Source organism: Syngnathus typhle, linkage group LG10 (assembly GCF_033458585.1).
Source record: "Syngnathus typhle isolate RoL2023-S1 ecotype Sweden linkage group LG10, RoL_Styp_1.0, whole genome shotgun sequence".
NCBI classification, from domain to species: Eukaryota; Metazoa; Chordata; class Actinopteri; order Syngnathiformes; family Syngnathidae; genus Syngnathus; species Syngnathus typhle.
In genome coordinates, this window is record NC_083747.1 from 1,723,340 (window position 1) to 1,738,302 (window position 14,963).

Below are 14,963 nucleotides of genomic sequence, written 5' to 3' on the forward strand. Positions count from 1 at the left end.
ATAAATTCGAAGCTGCCCTTGCATCCTTCGTTTTGCTGTTTGTGAGGCTAAAATAAAAAATTCCCTATTCTCCTCTCGGACATGAAGGATATGGAATAAATGCTCCGACGGCTTTCTACAGGTGCCGGCTGGACTTTGCTGCCTCTGCTGGGCTCCACACGGCAGCATGTAGTCGTTCTAGGAAGAAGAGGAGGCGGAGGAAGAAGAAGAGGAGGAGGAGGAAAGCGTGTGCGCGAGCGAGCGAGAGAGAAGAGAGAGTGTGTGTGCAGTCCTCAGAAAGCGCACAGTCGGCAGTCAGCATCCATGAACGCAACACATTGATCTTTTCTCCTGGAACTTGTCGCTTTGCTCGCTCAGGACGGATTCTACCAGGAAAGGCCACCATCCTCTGCTCACCTCCACCAGGCAAGCGCGTCATGCACCCCGGCTCCAAAGCTTCAGCACAAACTTCCCTGAGGACGACTTGGTATTTTGGGGATTTAAAAAGCGTTCCGTGGGTTGTTGAGGATGACGTCCGGCCGCCGCTCCACCTGCAGACTCCTCGCCGGCTTGCCGCTACTCCTCCTGCTTGTGCTTGGGATGCCCGCCGCTGCGCTCATCACAGGTGAGAGATTGCACATTTGCGTAAAAGCGCACGTAGTTGCGCGCGGTGTTGGCGAGGTTGACACGGGCAGTTTAGTTTGGCAAGGAGAAGATGAGGACGTTCGCCTCACCCACGCTGGGGCTTGTAATTAAACTTCTGCTTTTAACTTGGATCTGCATGTGTGCGTTTTGCGTCTTCGTCGTCCGCGTCGATCATATGTTTGCGCCGCAGCCACGACATCAATACGCGCAAAAAAAGGAGGCTCGAAATGTGATTTTATTTGTATTATTATTTACTTTTTTTTTTTTTAAAGTACACGTATATACACATAAATAATGAATTCTCTGTTCTTGTGTACATAAAGAGTAAAAAAAAAAAAGTTGGGTGAACTCAAAATTTCAAGGCAACAAACTCCCATAAAAGAAAAAGTTTCCAAATATTTCAATTTAAATTTGAAAAGGTTAAAATACTGTTTAAAAATACAAGTTGTGTGTTTTAACACTGTCCTCGTTTTGTTCAACCGTGTTTTCATGATCTCTCTTTTTTTTATTTCCATCTTTTTGACATCATTTCATCATCTGCCAAAGTTGGAAAAAGTAGCAAGACAATTTCGACTGGATAGTTGAAAGTACAGATGTCGGCTTTTAGTTTCCGGAAGTCAAAAGTGGTCCGAAAAATAAATATGCCGATACCATGAAAATGTACTCAAGTACAGTCGCTAAGGATTTGGACTTGGTAACATTCCACCACTGCAGGCAAGTAAAAAGCGCAGGCGAGGAGTTTTTGTCTTTTTTTTTCTTCCCCCTTTTTTTTCTTCTCCAGTTGGCCTTCATCATCATCATCGTGTGATTATAGCGAGAGGATGAAAGTGTTTGATGCAGAACATATCCCGCGTCTTTTGGCTCAGCTGGAAACGTTAAATCAAACCTCCACAGGACAGGGAAAAAAAAATTTGTTTTTTTTGGTTTGTTTTTTTAAATCCTAAACACGATGTCGCGGCTTCTCCTCGGAGCAATGAGGCCAAAGCGGCACCAGATGGGGGGCAGAGGGGAGAGATGGTCATCGGGGATCAAGGGGCCCTCTGTGGATTGATTTACTTGATTCAATACAATGGATATGAAAAGTCTACACACCCCTGTTCGAAAACATGTTTTAAAAAAGCCTAATTAAGCTGGCACGATACCAAGCAGGTGCTTCTGCTAATGTCCGACTCTCTCATTGGTTTATTTGTGGCCTAAAAAGTTTATTTTGATCCTCGCTGTGAAGGTTATGTTTGTCTCGCTGACCACAACAAAGGAACTTTTCCACTTTGGATGCTTCTCTTCAAATTATTTTTTTTCTGTGTGTGTGATTGTGATTGGGCCGAAACCGGAAGAAACCAGAAAGCCAGCAAAAAATAAATAAAAATTGAAAGCGGCCATTTTTGTACACCTTTCTCAACACTGTAGGGAAACGAGCGACATAACACGTTTCATAAAAATTAAAGAATATGTAACATGATTTTTTTTAAGAATACAAGTGAGCAATGATGAATAAGTGAGCAAATATCGTGTTATTTTAATGACTCATCAAAACGGCTCCTTTTCCACGACTGGATTGCATGAGTTGGTGTACCTAAAGAAGTGTCCCGCAAGTGCGTACGATACGTAAACATGCTAGTAAAGAGTCTCCACTGGAAGCTTTGCCCTAGTTACCTGAGACAAATACAAAACAATGACTGAGTTATTTGGTCAAAGCAGGGATGTGTCCCCAGAGACCCCCCCCCCCCCCCTCCATTGCCCCCCCTTTCTCAGTCATGCCAGTTTAATTAGGCCCGAAGGTTGTAAAGTTTAACAGCGGCGGCGGAGTCGGCGAGTTCGTCGTCTGCCCCGAAACGCAGACGACACGGCCCTGGGAAGCCTCCGTCGGATTCCCCCGCGCGCTTTCTCGTCTTTAATGAAACAAGTGTGATGTCATCCAACATGGCCGCCATAGTGGGACACAGGAAGCGGTTTTGCAGGTCGTGACCGCGGTCGGAAGCATCGAGGAGTTCTCCTCGTACATGTGCCTCGCGATGCCCGTAAAGCTTTTGTGTTTCCTGCGTTCCTGTTTCAGGTTACGTTTGCCACCGCGTCTTTTAAGACCCTTAAGACCCTTTAAATGTCACCGCTTAGGATTTAGTGGAATGCACAAAATGACTCGTGCTGCGGAATGTTTGTCATAAATGTGTCCTTTTGTATTGGGAAAAGATTTTTTTTTTAAGAAGTGTATCAGAGTTAAATATTTTCTGGAGGGATTCTTGCCTTCCGAGACCCTTAAGACCCTTAAGACGTCCTTACAAGCTTTTAAATGTCTCGAAATGCCTTTAAATGTCATCGTAACCTCGCCATTTTCTGTCTTCTTCAGGCACGGAGGCCAGCTGTGAGAACGAAGGCGAGGTCCTGCACATCCCCAACATCACCGACAACCCGTGCATCACCTGTGTCTGCCTGGTAACACCCTCTTCCTCTTTCCCGATGTTTGTCGCGGTGATTATCGATGGGCAAACTCGTCCCTTATCAGGTCTGCTGACGGGGCTTTGTCTCGTTGAGTGTTTGCGTTGCTTCCTTTCACAACTGAGCAAATGTGAGCTTTATCACAAGTCAATAGCGGGACGCTAATGTGTCAGGATGTGGACGTGTCAAGATGGGTTTGAAGGCGACGGAAGCCGCTGTGCGTTTGGTACCTGGGCCCAAGTTAAGTTTAAGTTACAAGGACCTAAAGGCCATGAGCAGATTAGATTGGCATGGCAACACAGAGAGTGAAATCTGATTGGACCAAAAAAATAAAAATGTAGCATCCACATTTGTAAAAAAAAAAGAGAAACAATATGAAATGAAAACACAGATAGGACAGAAGTGGACAGAACCACTGAAAACACAAGTTAAAGCGAAATGAACATTTCTGCCAACTTGGCGACTTTGTTGTCACGGTTACCACAGCATTCTCGCTCTTATCAGGTCGGCATCAGTTTAAAGCCCGGCCGGCTCAATGGATATCACTCGTCAGCAGCCAATCACTGACCTTTACTCCACAATTCACCCCTCCCCAATTCCCCCTGCCTCTGCAACCCGCATATGTGCAAAAGTGTTGGGACACACATGGATGGATCAATCGCAGATTGGACTTTACTTGCCAATGATCTAATCAAGACATGTTGGCAATGACACGGCAACAAAAATCACAATATTTGGCTGCAATAGAGCAATATTGAAAAGGGACACCAAAAATGTATTTCTGTACTTTTATCCGCATGGCTCACATAAATGTCATCGAAATCCACACACACGTTTCAAAATTGCAATCTTTGCTGAAAAAGGGGGGGCGGGGTCTATGTTTCCTGAGTGTGTTCAAGTACTTCCACATCTGTCAGCCCCCTTATGCCCCCTCCCTCCAAAGACATGCGGTGAGTCTCCTGTCGCCAGGCGGTCTGATATGTTGGGGCGGGGGGGTGCAGTGTCACTCATATACTCATATAGTGTGTATGTGTGTGAAGAGGGGGGGGGGGGGGGTCTAGACAGACCAGACTAAGGTCTGGGACACACACACACAGAGGAGCCATTGTAAAACCGACAGAGCGGTCGCCATGGCGATCCGTTATCTGCTGCCCCTCTTCATCGAGTCGTCCGTATGTCCGTCTCACTCTACATCTTCGTCACGGTCAAGTGCTTTTCCAAACGGAGTTATGGGAATTATTTTGGGGGTACACCGCTTACTATTTTAAGTTTTTAAGTCAATATTTTTAAATGTAAAAATATTTCATTCCCAATATTAAATTTACTTGCTTAAAAGTGAGGGGGGGGGGGGGAATCTTCATGTTTGAGAATTCTTCTTAAGTACTTTTAATGCATTTTTTTTTTCTCAATAAGAAATCATTGAAATGGAGCGGGATGGGTTCCAGCACTAAACGCCATATTTGTCCTATAAATTAGGGTCGGTTAATGTTATTTCTATTTCACACACACATTTGCACAGGAAGCGGCGGTTCGGCGGAAGTAAGTAAAAAATAAGTCTGTTTGGGGAATTCCTTTCCCTGAAGCTACTGTGGCTCTTTCACTGCTAAGGGGGGTCCCGACCTGTTTGTTTAGGAGGTGAAAGTTCACAGGCAGCAGTAGATTGGGAGATTGGAGGTGAAGGGGAGGGGGAGAAAGTGATGGAAAAGAGGGGATTTAAAAAAAAAAAAGGATGGGGAGAAAATCTTGCCATTGTCTCCCCCTAGAGGTAGAAAAGCCAAACTAACCCATATGACTGGCGTTAGGTTGAAAATGTCCAAAAGCCAAAATAAAATAAAACTGTAGTTAACGTAATAATAATACTAAAAATAATCTAATACTGTTAATAATAATATCAGTAATTTTCGTTTGGTTTTCGCTGATACTACTATTCCCAGCATGCATCGCGGCACCTGTTGACGTATTACGTCACGTAGCAAACAGTCCACCGCCTCTCTGCGGCAATTAGGTCGCTCATTATCGCTTACACAGCTCTTTTGGGTCAAGTTCAACAGTTAATTTTATGGCAGGTTAGTAGTGATGTATGGTGTGATTTAGAATTGTAAAAATAAATGCACACTGTTATTTGTTCTTCAATTTATGCGCTTAGCTGGCTAGCTCGCTAGTTAATTCGCTAGCCTCTTTGTATGGTGGCCTTTGAGGGACAATGAACACACGGTGGCGCATAGTGATTTGCCTGCTAGCAACAGTCCAATGTTTGTATTTAAACTTTTACCGCACTGAACTGTTGTGAAAATCATTTTCATTTTTTAGATGTGTCCTGAACTGGGTTTACTAAACAAAGAAATGTCGTCGATTTTACTCGAAATTTAGTTTTCGCATGGGAAAATCTTGGCTTTCTGACTGTCCCTTAAGGCAACACTTGACCTAAATAGATCCTCTACTGTATTTGATGCATCCCCAGGAGGAACTAAATTGTACCAACAACAAAGTCACGCTTTGACACTGATTAATGTCGTACATGCAACATAGTACAAGCAAAACCAAAGGAGGGATGAATAGAAGCGTAAATCTAATCTAACATCCTGCTGTTTGGCAATTGCAATTGTAAATGGCACCGCTTAACTATTGCCACAGACGTCTAAGATTGAATGTCCTGTAAAACAATTAACATTTACGCTTTGTGGTTTCCAAATGGAACATGTGACTTGTCTGTCATTTGATTGGTGGTTGAGATGTAATCTTATTACATCTAACATTGCTGGGTGACATTTACAGAGACTTTTATGTCTTCCTGTTTGTAATTCAATGTACTCCAAGTGTGTATGTATGTGGGGGTGCGTGGACGGGGCCTTGGGGGGGGTTGGGGGGTTCGGCGGCAGACAGCCATCCAGGAGAGCAGCCTTGGTGCCGCGGTATGTCAAGTGTTTAGAAGGCGTTATGACCCGTCACCACCTTTGACCTGTAGACAAGGGACCCCATGGAGTGTTGACGGGGGTGGGGGGGGTGCATTAGGTCATGTGGACTAATACCACTTTGTGCTAACAGAAGCCGGGAGCGAGACAAGGACGTGACCTTGCTCAAGCTTGGACCCATTTTGTTTTTTCACATTGAAGTAGAGGAGCAATAATTCATTGATTCATTGACAACTAATCCATTCTTAAATGAATTGACAACCATTTTGGAGATTGATTAATCATATTGAGAATTTGGATGTTCTGAATATTTGGAGATGGTGATTTGCAGCCTACTGCAACAATACGTGGTTGTAAATTGAAATGCACGATCAATCAGTCTCGGCCGCAGAGTCGGCGACCACAAAGTGAGCTCATGTGGCGTTTTGGGCCAAACGGAAAGAAGCTCCATGAACATTGTTTACTACCAGGCTGCATTACAATTAAAGTTATTTGTAAATTTGTACGCTTGCTTGTACTGACCATCAGACGGGTTGAGTCGTGTTATTATTTTCCGAATTGTTTTTAAATGTGGTGAAGGAAGCTGTTCCTGGGAATCACATAAATAATTCCGTCAAAGTTTTGGAAAATGATGTGAGTGCAGATGTTAATGATTCATTGTGACGACCTCACCACAAGCAATAATAATAATAATCCTAATGTTGTCTGATGTCATCTCGTTTTATCCTTAAAATGATGTTTTGACCAAAGAACAAAACAGAAGACTGACCAATCTTTTCTCTTTTTTTTTTTTCGTCTGCGGTTGGCAGGAGGGCAAGGCCGACTGCAAGCAGGAGAAATGTCCGCCAGTGTCCGAAGATTGCGCCCTGGTGGTCAAACAAAGCGGCGCGTGCTGCGAGAGGTGTAAAGGTAAGAATTTTAGAAAGGTTTTTTTTTTTCATATTTGAAACAAAGTTTATATATGCTCCATTTTTGTATTATTATCACTTGTGACAATTGTGACTGATCTGGATTTCTTTAGGCCGATGCTGGTTCCGATAAAATTCTGTTCATCGATTAATCCACCAATTAAGAAAATAACTTTTGGGGTTGATTTACATGACTTTGTCCTTTGGTCTTTTTTTAACTTTACAACGGATATTTGGCAAAAAATCATCTCATCTGTGCTGTGATTTCACTCGATTGGGAAATAATCCTCTGCAATTGAAAAAAAAATGGCTGCCGGCAGGAAGTGGTCACATGGTCACGTCCGTCATATTAGCCAGTCTTGAGTGTATGAAGCTGATCCGAGGCTCTCCGGGAGGCTCGGCTTTCAAACGGCACGCGATGATCCCCCTCGGCGCTGACTCGAGATCTTTTCGGTTTGCATTTTCCGACCCAGGAAAGTAGATCAATTCTTGTGATCAGCTTTCATTGCAGGCGCAGTGCGGTATCGATTGCGGTCCATTTACTGTAAGCGGCATGAAATGAATAGGCTGGGAATTTATTGCTGAGTGGACAAGCCACGGTTGTGTGTGTTTAATACTCTTTGGAACTACCGAATCCTTCCATTTATACTTTTTTTGTGAGGCTTTTTGATTCTTTCTAAATTTTTGGTTTAATTCCAGTGTGTTTACAATATACACCATTTTTGAATGTGATGGCTGCAAATGACACGGAAGCAGTATTTACTCAATTTAAAAAAAAAATGAAATGCGTCTGCAGCATCCATAAAATAAAATAATAATTCCTGAAAATAATTGTGTTCGCTGACATCCTGTCATCGATGTTTGAAATCTAAACACACGCTTGTCTTCTTAGGTTGCATGTTGGACGGGCGATCTTACAACAGCTCAGTTTCCTGGACCAGCGCCGTCAAGCCTTGCGTGACTCGGCGCTGTCAGGTCTGGCACACGCACGGAGAAATAATAGATATCAAATTAATATATAAAATGTATTAATATAAAAGATATAAAATAATAAACAGTTTTACATCCTGGTTGTGACAGGAGGGCGTCATCACGGAAGCAGAGGTGCGGTGTGTAGTCCACTGTAAGAATCCCAAGATCCATCCCAAAAAGTGCTGCCCCACCTGCCCCGGTGAGTTCAACTTCCGGTCGAGTCCAAGCCCGCCGACGAAAGCGAATGAACTTGCAACTTTTGTCAGGTTGCATCTTCGAGGGCCGTTTGTACAAAGAGAAGGAGGAGTTCAGTCCAGAAGGCAAACCCTGCATCAAGTGCACATGCACGGTGAGTAGGTCTCGAATGGCGCCAAAGCGCTACTTATATTTTCACTGGTTTGATCCAACGTGTCGTCGTAATTGCAGGGAGCGCGCACGCTCTGCGTGAAGGAGGCGTGTCCCGTGCTTTCTTGCCCCGCCCACCTCAGTCACACCCCTCCGGGCCAATGCTGTCCCAAATGTCTTGGTAAATAACATTCTTGGGGAGTGTGTGTGGGGGGTGTGTCACCTTCTAACGATGGTGGTCTCGCTGCGCCAGGTCAGCGGAAGGTGTTTGATTTGTCTCAGGGGAGTTGTCTGTTCCACAGCGAGGTCTTTGAGAACGCCACGTCTTTTGCGCACGACAACTGCACCACGTGCACCTGCGAGGTGAAACTCGAAGAGGCTCCCGTTTTGTTTTGAACGACGTCACCCAACCTTCTGATCTTGTCAGGACTCCACCGTGGTGTGCCGGAGGCGCTGCTCGCGTCCGGGCGGTTGTCACGGCGACAGCTGCTGCGACAACTGCTTGTCCTACGTGAAGGTGGACGACGTCAAGTACTGCCGAGTACGCAACAAGATCTACAGGGTGAGATGACGGATGGAGGGATGATGGATGGATGGATGGATGGATGGATCTGATCCGTGTTGCGCTCGTCCATCCGCAGGAAGGAGACATGTGGTCGTCGGTGAACTGCACGCTGTGCGCGTGCGTGAAAGGCAGCGTGGAGTGCCGGCCCAAACAGTGTGTGCCAATCACCAGCTGCCCTTCGGTGAGTGACACGTCACCGCGGCCAATGGGCATTCAGCTCACCTGTTTGTTCTTTCGTGCTATCCTCCGTCCCATTCATTCATCGGTTTTGCTAAATTTGTGTCGCTCCCCCCCTCCAGAACAAGATTCTGAACCGGACGGGCTGCTGTCCAGTCTGCACTGAAAGTGAGTAAGTTTACTTCCCCCGTCCCGTTTGCTCCTGCCGTGCGTCTCCTTCTTCTCAACGGCCTTTGTCTGTGTCGCGGCAGAGCCCGGCGTGTGCACGGTGTTTGGCGACCCGCACTACAACACCTTCGATGGGAGAACTTTTAACTTCCAGGGAACGTGTCAGTACGTGTTGACCAGGGACTGCGGCGGCGGTGCTGCTGGCGTCAACGGCGGCGACTCCAGCTTTACGGTACGACTTTGAGCCTTGAGGTCAAGGTCAACAGGCGCATGTACTTCAGTTGAATGTGAGAATGGCGACCCCAATAGGACAGAAATAATATTGCGTTTATAATTTGTATGGGGTTCAATTCAAAAGGTTCTGGACTGCAAATTGTCATCGTGTCCTCCTCGCAGGTGTTGGTGAAGAACGACGCTCGGCGCACCCGCTCCTTCTCCTGGACTCAGTCGGTGGAGGTGCGTCTGGGAGGCCTGGTGCTGGGCCTCCACCAGCACCTGACCGTGCGCAGGAACGGCACCCGTATCGCGCTGCCCTACCACGGGCCCGGCGTGCACATCGACCTGGACGGCTACCTCCTCAAGCTCACCACCATCGCAGGTCACTTGAAGGACCATGACATGTTTCCATCTCTTCGAAGCACATTCAAATACGAATATCCTTCCTTGTCGGCAGGTCTGGAGATCACCTGGGACGGCGACAGCTTTGTGGAGGTGGTGGCCGCCCCCCACCTGCGGGGGCGCCTCTGCGGCCTGTGCGGCAACTACAACGGCCACAAACGCGACGACACCATGGGCGGCGACGGCCACTTTAAGTTCGACGTGGACGAGTTCGCCGAGTCGTGGCGCGCGCCGGACGGCAACGAGCTGTGTGCCCAGCCGCCGCATCGTCGCCCCACCTCCTTCCTCTGTCCCGGCAGCGTCAAGGTCAAATTCCGCGCCCACCGCGAGTGCCAGAAGATCAAGTCGTGGGAGTTCCAGAAGTGTCACCGCGTGGTCGACTTTGCCACCTTCTACAGGTGACGACGCAAATAAAATTGTTTCCCACCGATTTTTGGGAAACCGAGATGCTGACCGGCGACCTTTGTAGGTCGTGCGTGACGGATATGTGCGAGTGTCCGGTGCACAAGAACTGCTACTGCGAGTCGTTCATCGCCTACAGCCGAGCCTGCGAGCGAGAAGGCGTCCCCGTCCTCTGGAGGCCGGACGCCTCCTGCATGGGTGAGACAACGCACCCGGCTGAAGCCACGCCGCGACACTTATTGTTTTTAACACGAGTTTTTTTCCGTTTGTTTTTGTGTCAGCCACGCAATGCAAGCACGGCGCCGTTTACGACACGTGCGGGCCGGGCTGCACCAAAACCTGTGACAACTGGAACGAGATCGGCCCGTGCCACAAGCCGTGCGTGGCTGGTTGCCACTGTCCCGCCAACTTGGTGCTTTTCCAGGGACGCTGCATCAGACCGCTAGCCTGCCCCGGACGGTGACCCCACGTCCCCCCCACAAAAAAAAAAAAAGCATCTCGGACTTGAGATGCGGCAAAGGTACTCAGGGTCCAAGGAATCCCTTTTGAACAAAACACTCAGGAGAGGAATTTTGCGGGAGGACGTTCTCGTCTCGGAACCTCACGGAACTTTTGGACTCCCCGAGTCGTGCTGATAGTCTCCGAAGTGGACGAGGAGCTTTTGTACTGGAAGCGGCATAGATTTATTACAAGCTTTTCTACAATTGTCATGTGTTGATACTGTTAATTTATATAGCAAAGGTGGGAGCACAAGCAAGGAGGGTGCAGCTAAGAAACGGTTTACAGTGAACCCCCAGTTGATTGCAAGGGATGCGTTCCACATCCACAAAAAATGAATCATGTGTTGTTAAATCGTGCAAGGCCTGATGTCATGGTAATTATTTTTTGTGCTGTATGTTTTACCAAAAATGGTCGCTGTGTAGGTGTGTGCATTCGGGGTTCACTTTAAAGGGACAAAACAAAGAAAAAGCTATTTATGTTTATGTGGTGTGTGTACTTTTGTGTGCCCAAATGTGACTTGTGTGGTGTCGTTGAAAAGTACTGTAGCGTCTTTGTGGGATATGTCCATGAAAAAACAAACACCTTACCCTCATTATTTAAAAACCACAATATAATCTTTTATCCAATTTCACGCTGTCCCACTGTCTTTCCTCCATCATTCAAATCACGAACAGGAAGTCGAATAAACGCTCATTAATAGCCACAAGATGTCGCTACAGAGCCACCAAAGATGACCAGTTTATATATTGTATTTGTATAAATAAATGGATACAGATGTGTTTAATTTTTCTCCAAAGACACAAACCATGAAGACATTTATTTAGGTTTTTTATTTTAGACAACATTTTCTTCATACAATTACATCAACCTGTTAACTGTCTTCCGGGTTTGGTCACGTGATCTTTTGCTGACAGCGGATTGGTCAATACAGGTTCTGCTCCGTTGATTGGAAAAGGTGCGCTCAGAGAAAAGTTTTGAACGGAAAAGTTTTCTCAAGCGCGTGTTTGGTGGTTTATTTGATTTATGACAGCAGTTATTTAAAGAAGAATCATTCATCCGTAATTTGATTGACGAACATACACGACCGATGTTATGTTAACCCGTAGGAAGAAAAGGAAGTCATCCAAAAGTAAGTCAAATTTTTTCTACATCTCTCCTTGTGTAAATGGCATTTGTGGACATTAGTAATCATTCAGCTTAAAGTAAGAGTACACACAACTTGAACCAGCAGCAAAAATTCTTTACACCAATTTTATTACATATAGTACAACAAAAACAAGTGCAGTGCCAAAATGTCTCGGATTCTCTCAGCTGTCATTTTGTACAAAATGACCACTGAAATACAAATTGCAAAAATACTTTAGCGTGAGAAGTCAAGAACAAGCAAGCAAATGATAAGAGGAGCACCAATAAAGAAAAGAGATGGATGTTTTGTTTTTTATCCGCATATGTCAAATTCCCGTTAAAACTGTAATGGGCATAGTGAACGTGAACGTGACCGTGATAAAAACGCACCTTTCTGCAGTTGTCTGAGGTAAATATCTTTTCAATCTTCTAGCACATTTCCAAATAACCATACTAACTTTATTTTTTTTCACTGACTCGTTTGAAAATTTGATCCTTCAAATTATTGAATGTTCTTTTTTAACATTCCTTAACTAAATGGTTGAATTTAATAAAGTCTTCCATTTTTTTTAACTGAGAACAGTGGTTAACATTTTTACAAAGACTACAAAGTGTTCCTAAACAAAATGAACAAATTCCCTTTCCAAAATGTTTTCAATTAAAAGCCTAAAACTAGAGATGTTGCTTAAAAAAAATAATGTATTGAAAATAAAACCTGCTTCCAAATAGAATCTTCCATCTATAAAGTCTCTCTCTTGTAAAAAATTAAATATGTGGCATCATTTGAAAAAATACTCTATGACCTGACCCATAAAAAAAAAAGAAACTGTTGGTGAGGAGAGGCGTCCGTCCGGCTGATTTATTCGTCGTCGCTGTCACTGCCAGACTCGCTGAGCTGAAGATCACTTCCTGTTGTCGTCGTCATGAGGCAGAAAAAGAAAAAAAATTCTTGAGGGACATGTTTCCAGCAAAAGGTCACATGGTTGCTTTGTTCATTGGACACTTGGTACTCACTGAGTGTGTTGATGAGCTGATGGTTGGCGGGAGGCTGGCGCTCGCCGCCCCCGTTGGCGAGGGCGTGGCGGCCCGGTGGCGAAGACGAGACTGGGCCCGGCGGGCGGTTGGCATCACCACGTTCGCAAGCGCCACCTCCTCCGCCATCGCTGCTGTCGCCCGCGCTGGGCGAGGCGTTGGGCGAACCTGACGAGCTGCTGCCGCTGCTGCTCATCTGCTCGATCACGTCCACTTCGGCTCGCAGCTCTGCAGGAAAGACCAAAAAAGAACCGGTTCTTATCATCACAATGGACTTTGCAAGAAAAAAAGGACTATTTTTCAAAGCCTGTGATCTGATGTGGCCGCCTCACCTCTTTTGATGTCGTCCAGCTGCGGCTCAGGGGAAGGGTCGTCCTTGGAGGGCGACGGCGACGTCTTGGTGGTGACGCCCGGCTTCGTGGGGGCCCGGAACTGAGGTCCCGCTTGGTTTGTCCTCACTGCCTGCTGCTCGATGCGAGCTTGGATCTTGCTGCTGCCTTCAGCCCTGAGCAAACAAGCCACAGATGTTAGCTCACATCCATGATGGACTTATCTGTCGTTATTTTCCAAAAATCTCCCTTTGGCTCAGGTCAAATGGCGCCCTCTTGTGGCATGTTAGGTTTAATACATTGACTTCACCTGGTTTTCTTGACCTGGATGCTGCTGCTGAGTTTCTCCAGGACAAAGCCGCCCGTGTCGTGATTGATGATGAGCACGCAGTCCTTCTGATACTGCCGCTTGTTTCCTTTAAACACCGTCATGGGCGGCGTGGAGCCCTGCCAACAACAACAAAACTCTTAGCACACTTTTGTAGCTCATGCAAAGAAAGCAAGTGTGAGAAGTTGTACCGGAATGTGAGGCAGCGTGATGGTGACTTCGTCTCCTTTGCCCACATGCAGCTCTCCTTCGCAGCTGGTGTCGATGGACGCGGGTTTGAAATCATCTGTTAAGGCAAAAGTCATTTCACATCATTTGTATTTTGTAGTTTGGTGTATTACCATTTTATTCTGTGCTTTGTAATTTGTCTAATTGTGTATTTATATCATTTGTTTTCAAGTCATTTAAGACTATTGTAATCTGTCTTTTTTTGTATTTTTGTCTTTGATACTTTTAGTACTTTGAGTATATATTTATTTCTATTTTTTTTCTTGTATCTTTTTATTTTGTATTTTTGGTCTTGGTTCTTACATTTTTCTACTTTTTTTTTAATGTGTATTTTACCATTAATATTTAGTGTTTTCTCTGCAGTATAAAAGTAAGGATATGGCTAAGTAACAAAAAAAAATATGATCCAATTTCACAATAACAGCTGTACCACTGTTTTTAGTCCCTACATATGATTATGTTGTCATCTTGATGGATGTGTTGAAATCTGCATCTAAAAGGTGATTTTTATGATGGCTGTTGACTCACATCTGATTGTGTGAAAGGAAGACTTGGGCCTTTTCTCGAAGCTTTCCCCGAGCTTCAAAACATGCTCCTCTTTGTCCAGCAACGGGTTCGTACTGCCGTTCATCTTCTGCCTTTCTGGTTGTCACGGGAGACGAACGTTCAAATGTCCATTACAAATTTCGCACACAAAAAACGAACAAAAGCTCGTAAAATAAGCGTAATTTTCAACATTTAATCTGCTGCGACAAGGTTAGCCACGAAGCTAACTATTAGCAAAACATCCTATACGTCACTAATACGACATTTCCGCCTTTAGCCCAAGCTGTCAAAAAACCTTTAACATTTGACGTAATTTATTTTGGATTGATTTGTCTTTTTATTGTACTTTTTGTCTGCATCCATGCCTACTGTTTCTGTTGGTCAAATACAAGTATTTTATATGCATAGCCAACCGAAATACAATGTGATGTATTTATTGGTTTTGTAATGTTTCTAACTTTTGTCCGCTAGAGGTCAGCCATGTACAATTTCTGACAGGAGCAAGTCACACAAACTATAAATTTTCAGATCAAATATACGGAATATCTAAATTTGCTGTTTTCCTCACTGTGCAGGCCATTTGGAATTCCCGAATCACACCCCACAATATTTTTAAAGACCTCTAATGTTGTATTTTTAAAATTGATCAAATCCTTCATACTTACGTTATCCGACCGATCGCCAAGTGTATTTTTTTATTCACAACTTATTGTCGATCTTTACATACAAAACAGCTGCTAGTGGATGCAA

The 14,963-nt window shown here is 45.0% G+C and overlaps 2 protein-coding genes across 2 annotated transcripts; one reads left to right on the forward strand and one right to left on the reverse strand.

Annotated features, from left to right (window-relative positions):
* The first annotated feature begins 245 nt into the window (after positions 1-245).
* bmper (BMP binding endothelial regulator) lies at positions 246-12,429 on the forward strand. Its single transcript, XM_061289221.1, has 16 exons — positions 246-604; positions 2,969-3,054; positions 6,779-6,878; positions 7,770-7,852; positions 7,958-8,048; positions 8,116-8,198; positions 8,276-8,375; positions 8,448-8,557; positions 8,622-8,756; positions 8,836-8,940; positions 9,059-9,104; positions 9,188-9,336; positions 9,501-9,702; positions 9,778-10,120; positions 10,192-10,322; positions 10,406-12,429. Exons 1-16 carry the CDS (start codon positions 508-510, stop codon positions 10,585-10,587), a joined length of 2,043 nt encoding a protein of 680 aa, XP_061145205.1. The 5' UTR covers positions 246-507; the 3' UTR covers positions 10,588-12,429.
* eaf1 (ELL associated factor 1) lies at positions 11,863-14,476 on the reverse strand. Its single transcript, XM_061289223.1, has 6 exons — positions 14,196-14,476; positions 13,631-13,725; positions 13,422-13,558; positions 13,115-13,287; positions 12,765-13,010; positions 11,863-12,659 (listed from the first exon to the last, which is right to left on the reverse strand). Exons 1-6 carry the CDS (start codon positions 14,296-14,298, stop codon positions 12,610-12,612), a joined length of 804 nt encoding a protein of 267 aa, XP_061145207.1. The 5' UTR covers positions 14,299-14,476; the 3' UTR covers positions 11,863-12,609.
* Positions 14,477-14,963: the final 487 nt, after the last annotated feature.

Excerpts from the sequence above, each read along its gene's own strand:
- bmper (XM_061289221.1), top strand. The coding sequence starts at position 508 with ATGACGTCCGGCCGCCGCTCCACCTGCAGACTCCTCGCCGGCTTGCCG. Across the intron at positions 8,049-8,115 it reads GTGCTGCCCCACCTGCCCCG|GTTGCATCTTCGAGGGCCGT; the intron begins GTGAGTTCAACT and ends AACTTTTGTCAG. Across the intron at positions 8,941-9,058 it reads CAATCACCAGCTGCCCTTCG|AACAAGATTCTGAACCGGAC; the intron begins GTGAGTGACACG and ends CCCCCCCTCCAG.
- eaf1 (XM_061289223.1), bottom strand. The coding sequence starts at position 14,298 with ATGAACGGCAGTACGAACCCGTTGCTGGACAAAGAGGAGCATGTTTTG. Across the intron at positions 13,288-13,421 it reads ATCCAGGTCAAGAAAACCAG|GGCTGAAGGCAGCAGCAAGA; the intron begins GTGAAGTCAATG and ends TTGTTTGCTCAG. Across the intron at positions 13,011-13,114 it reads GCTGGACGACATCAAAAGAG|AGCTGCGAGCCGAAGTGGAC; the intron begins GTGAGGCGGCCA and ends TCTTTCCTGCAG.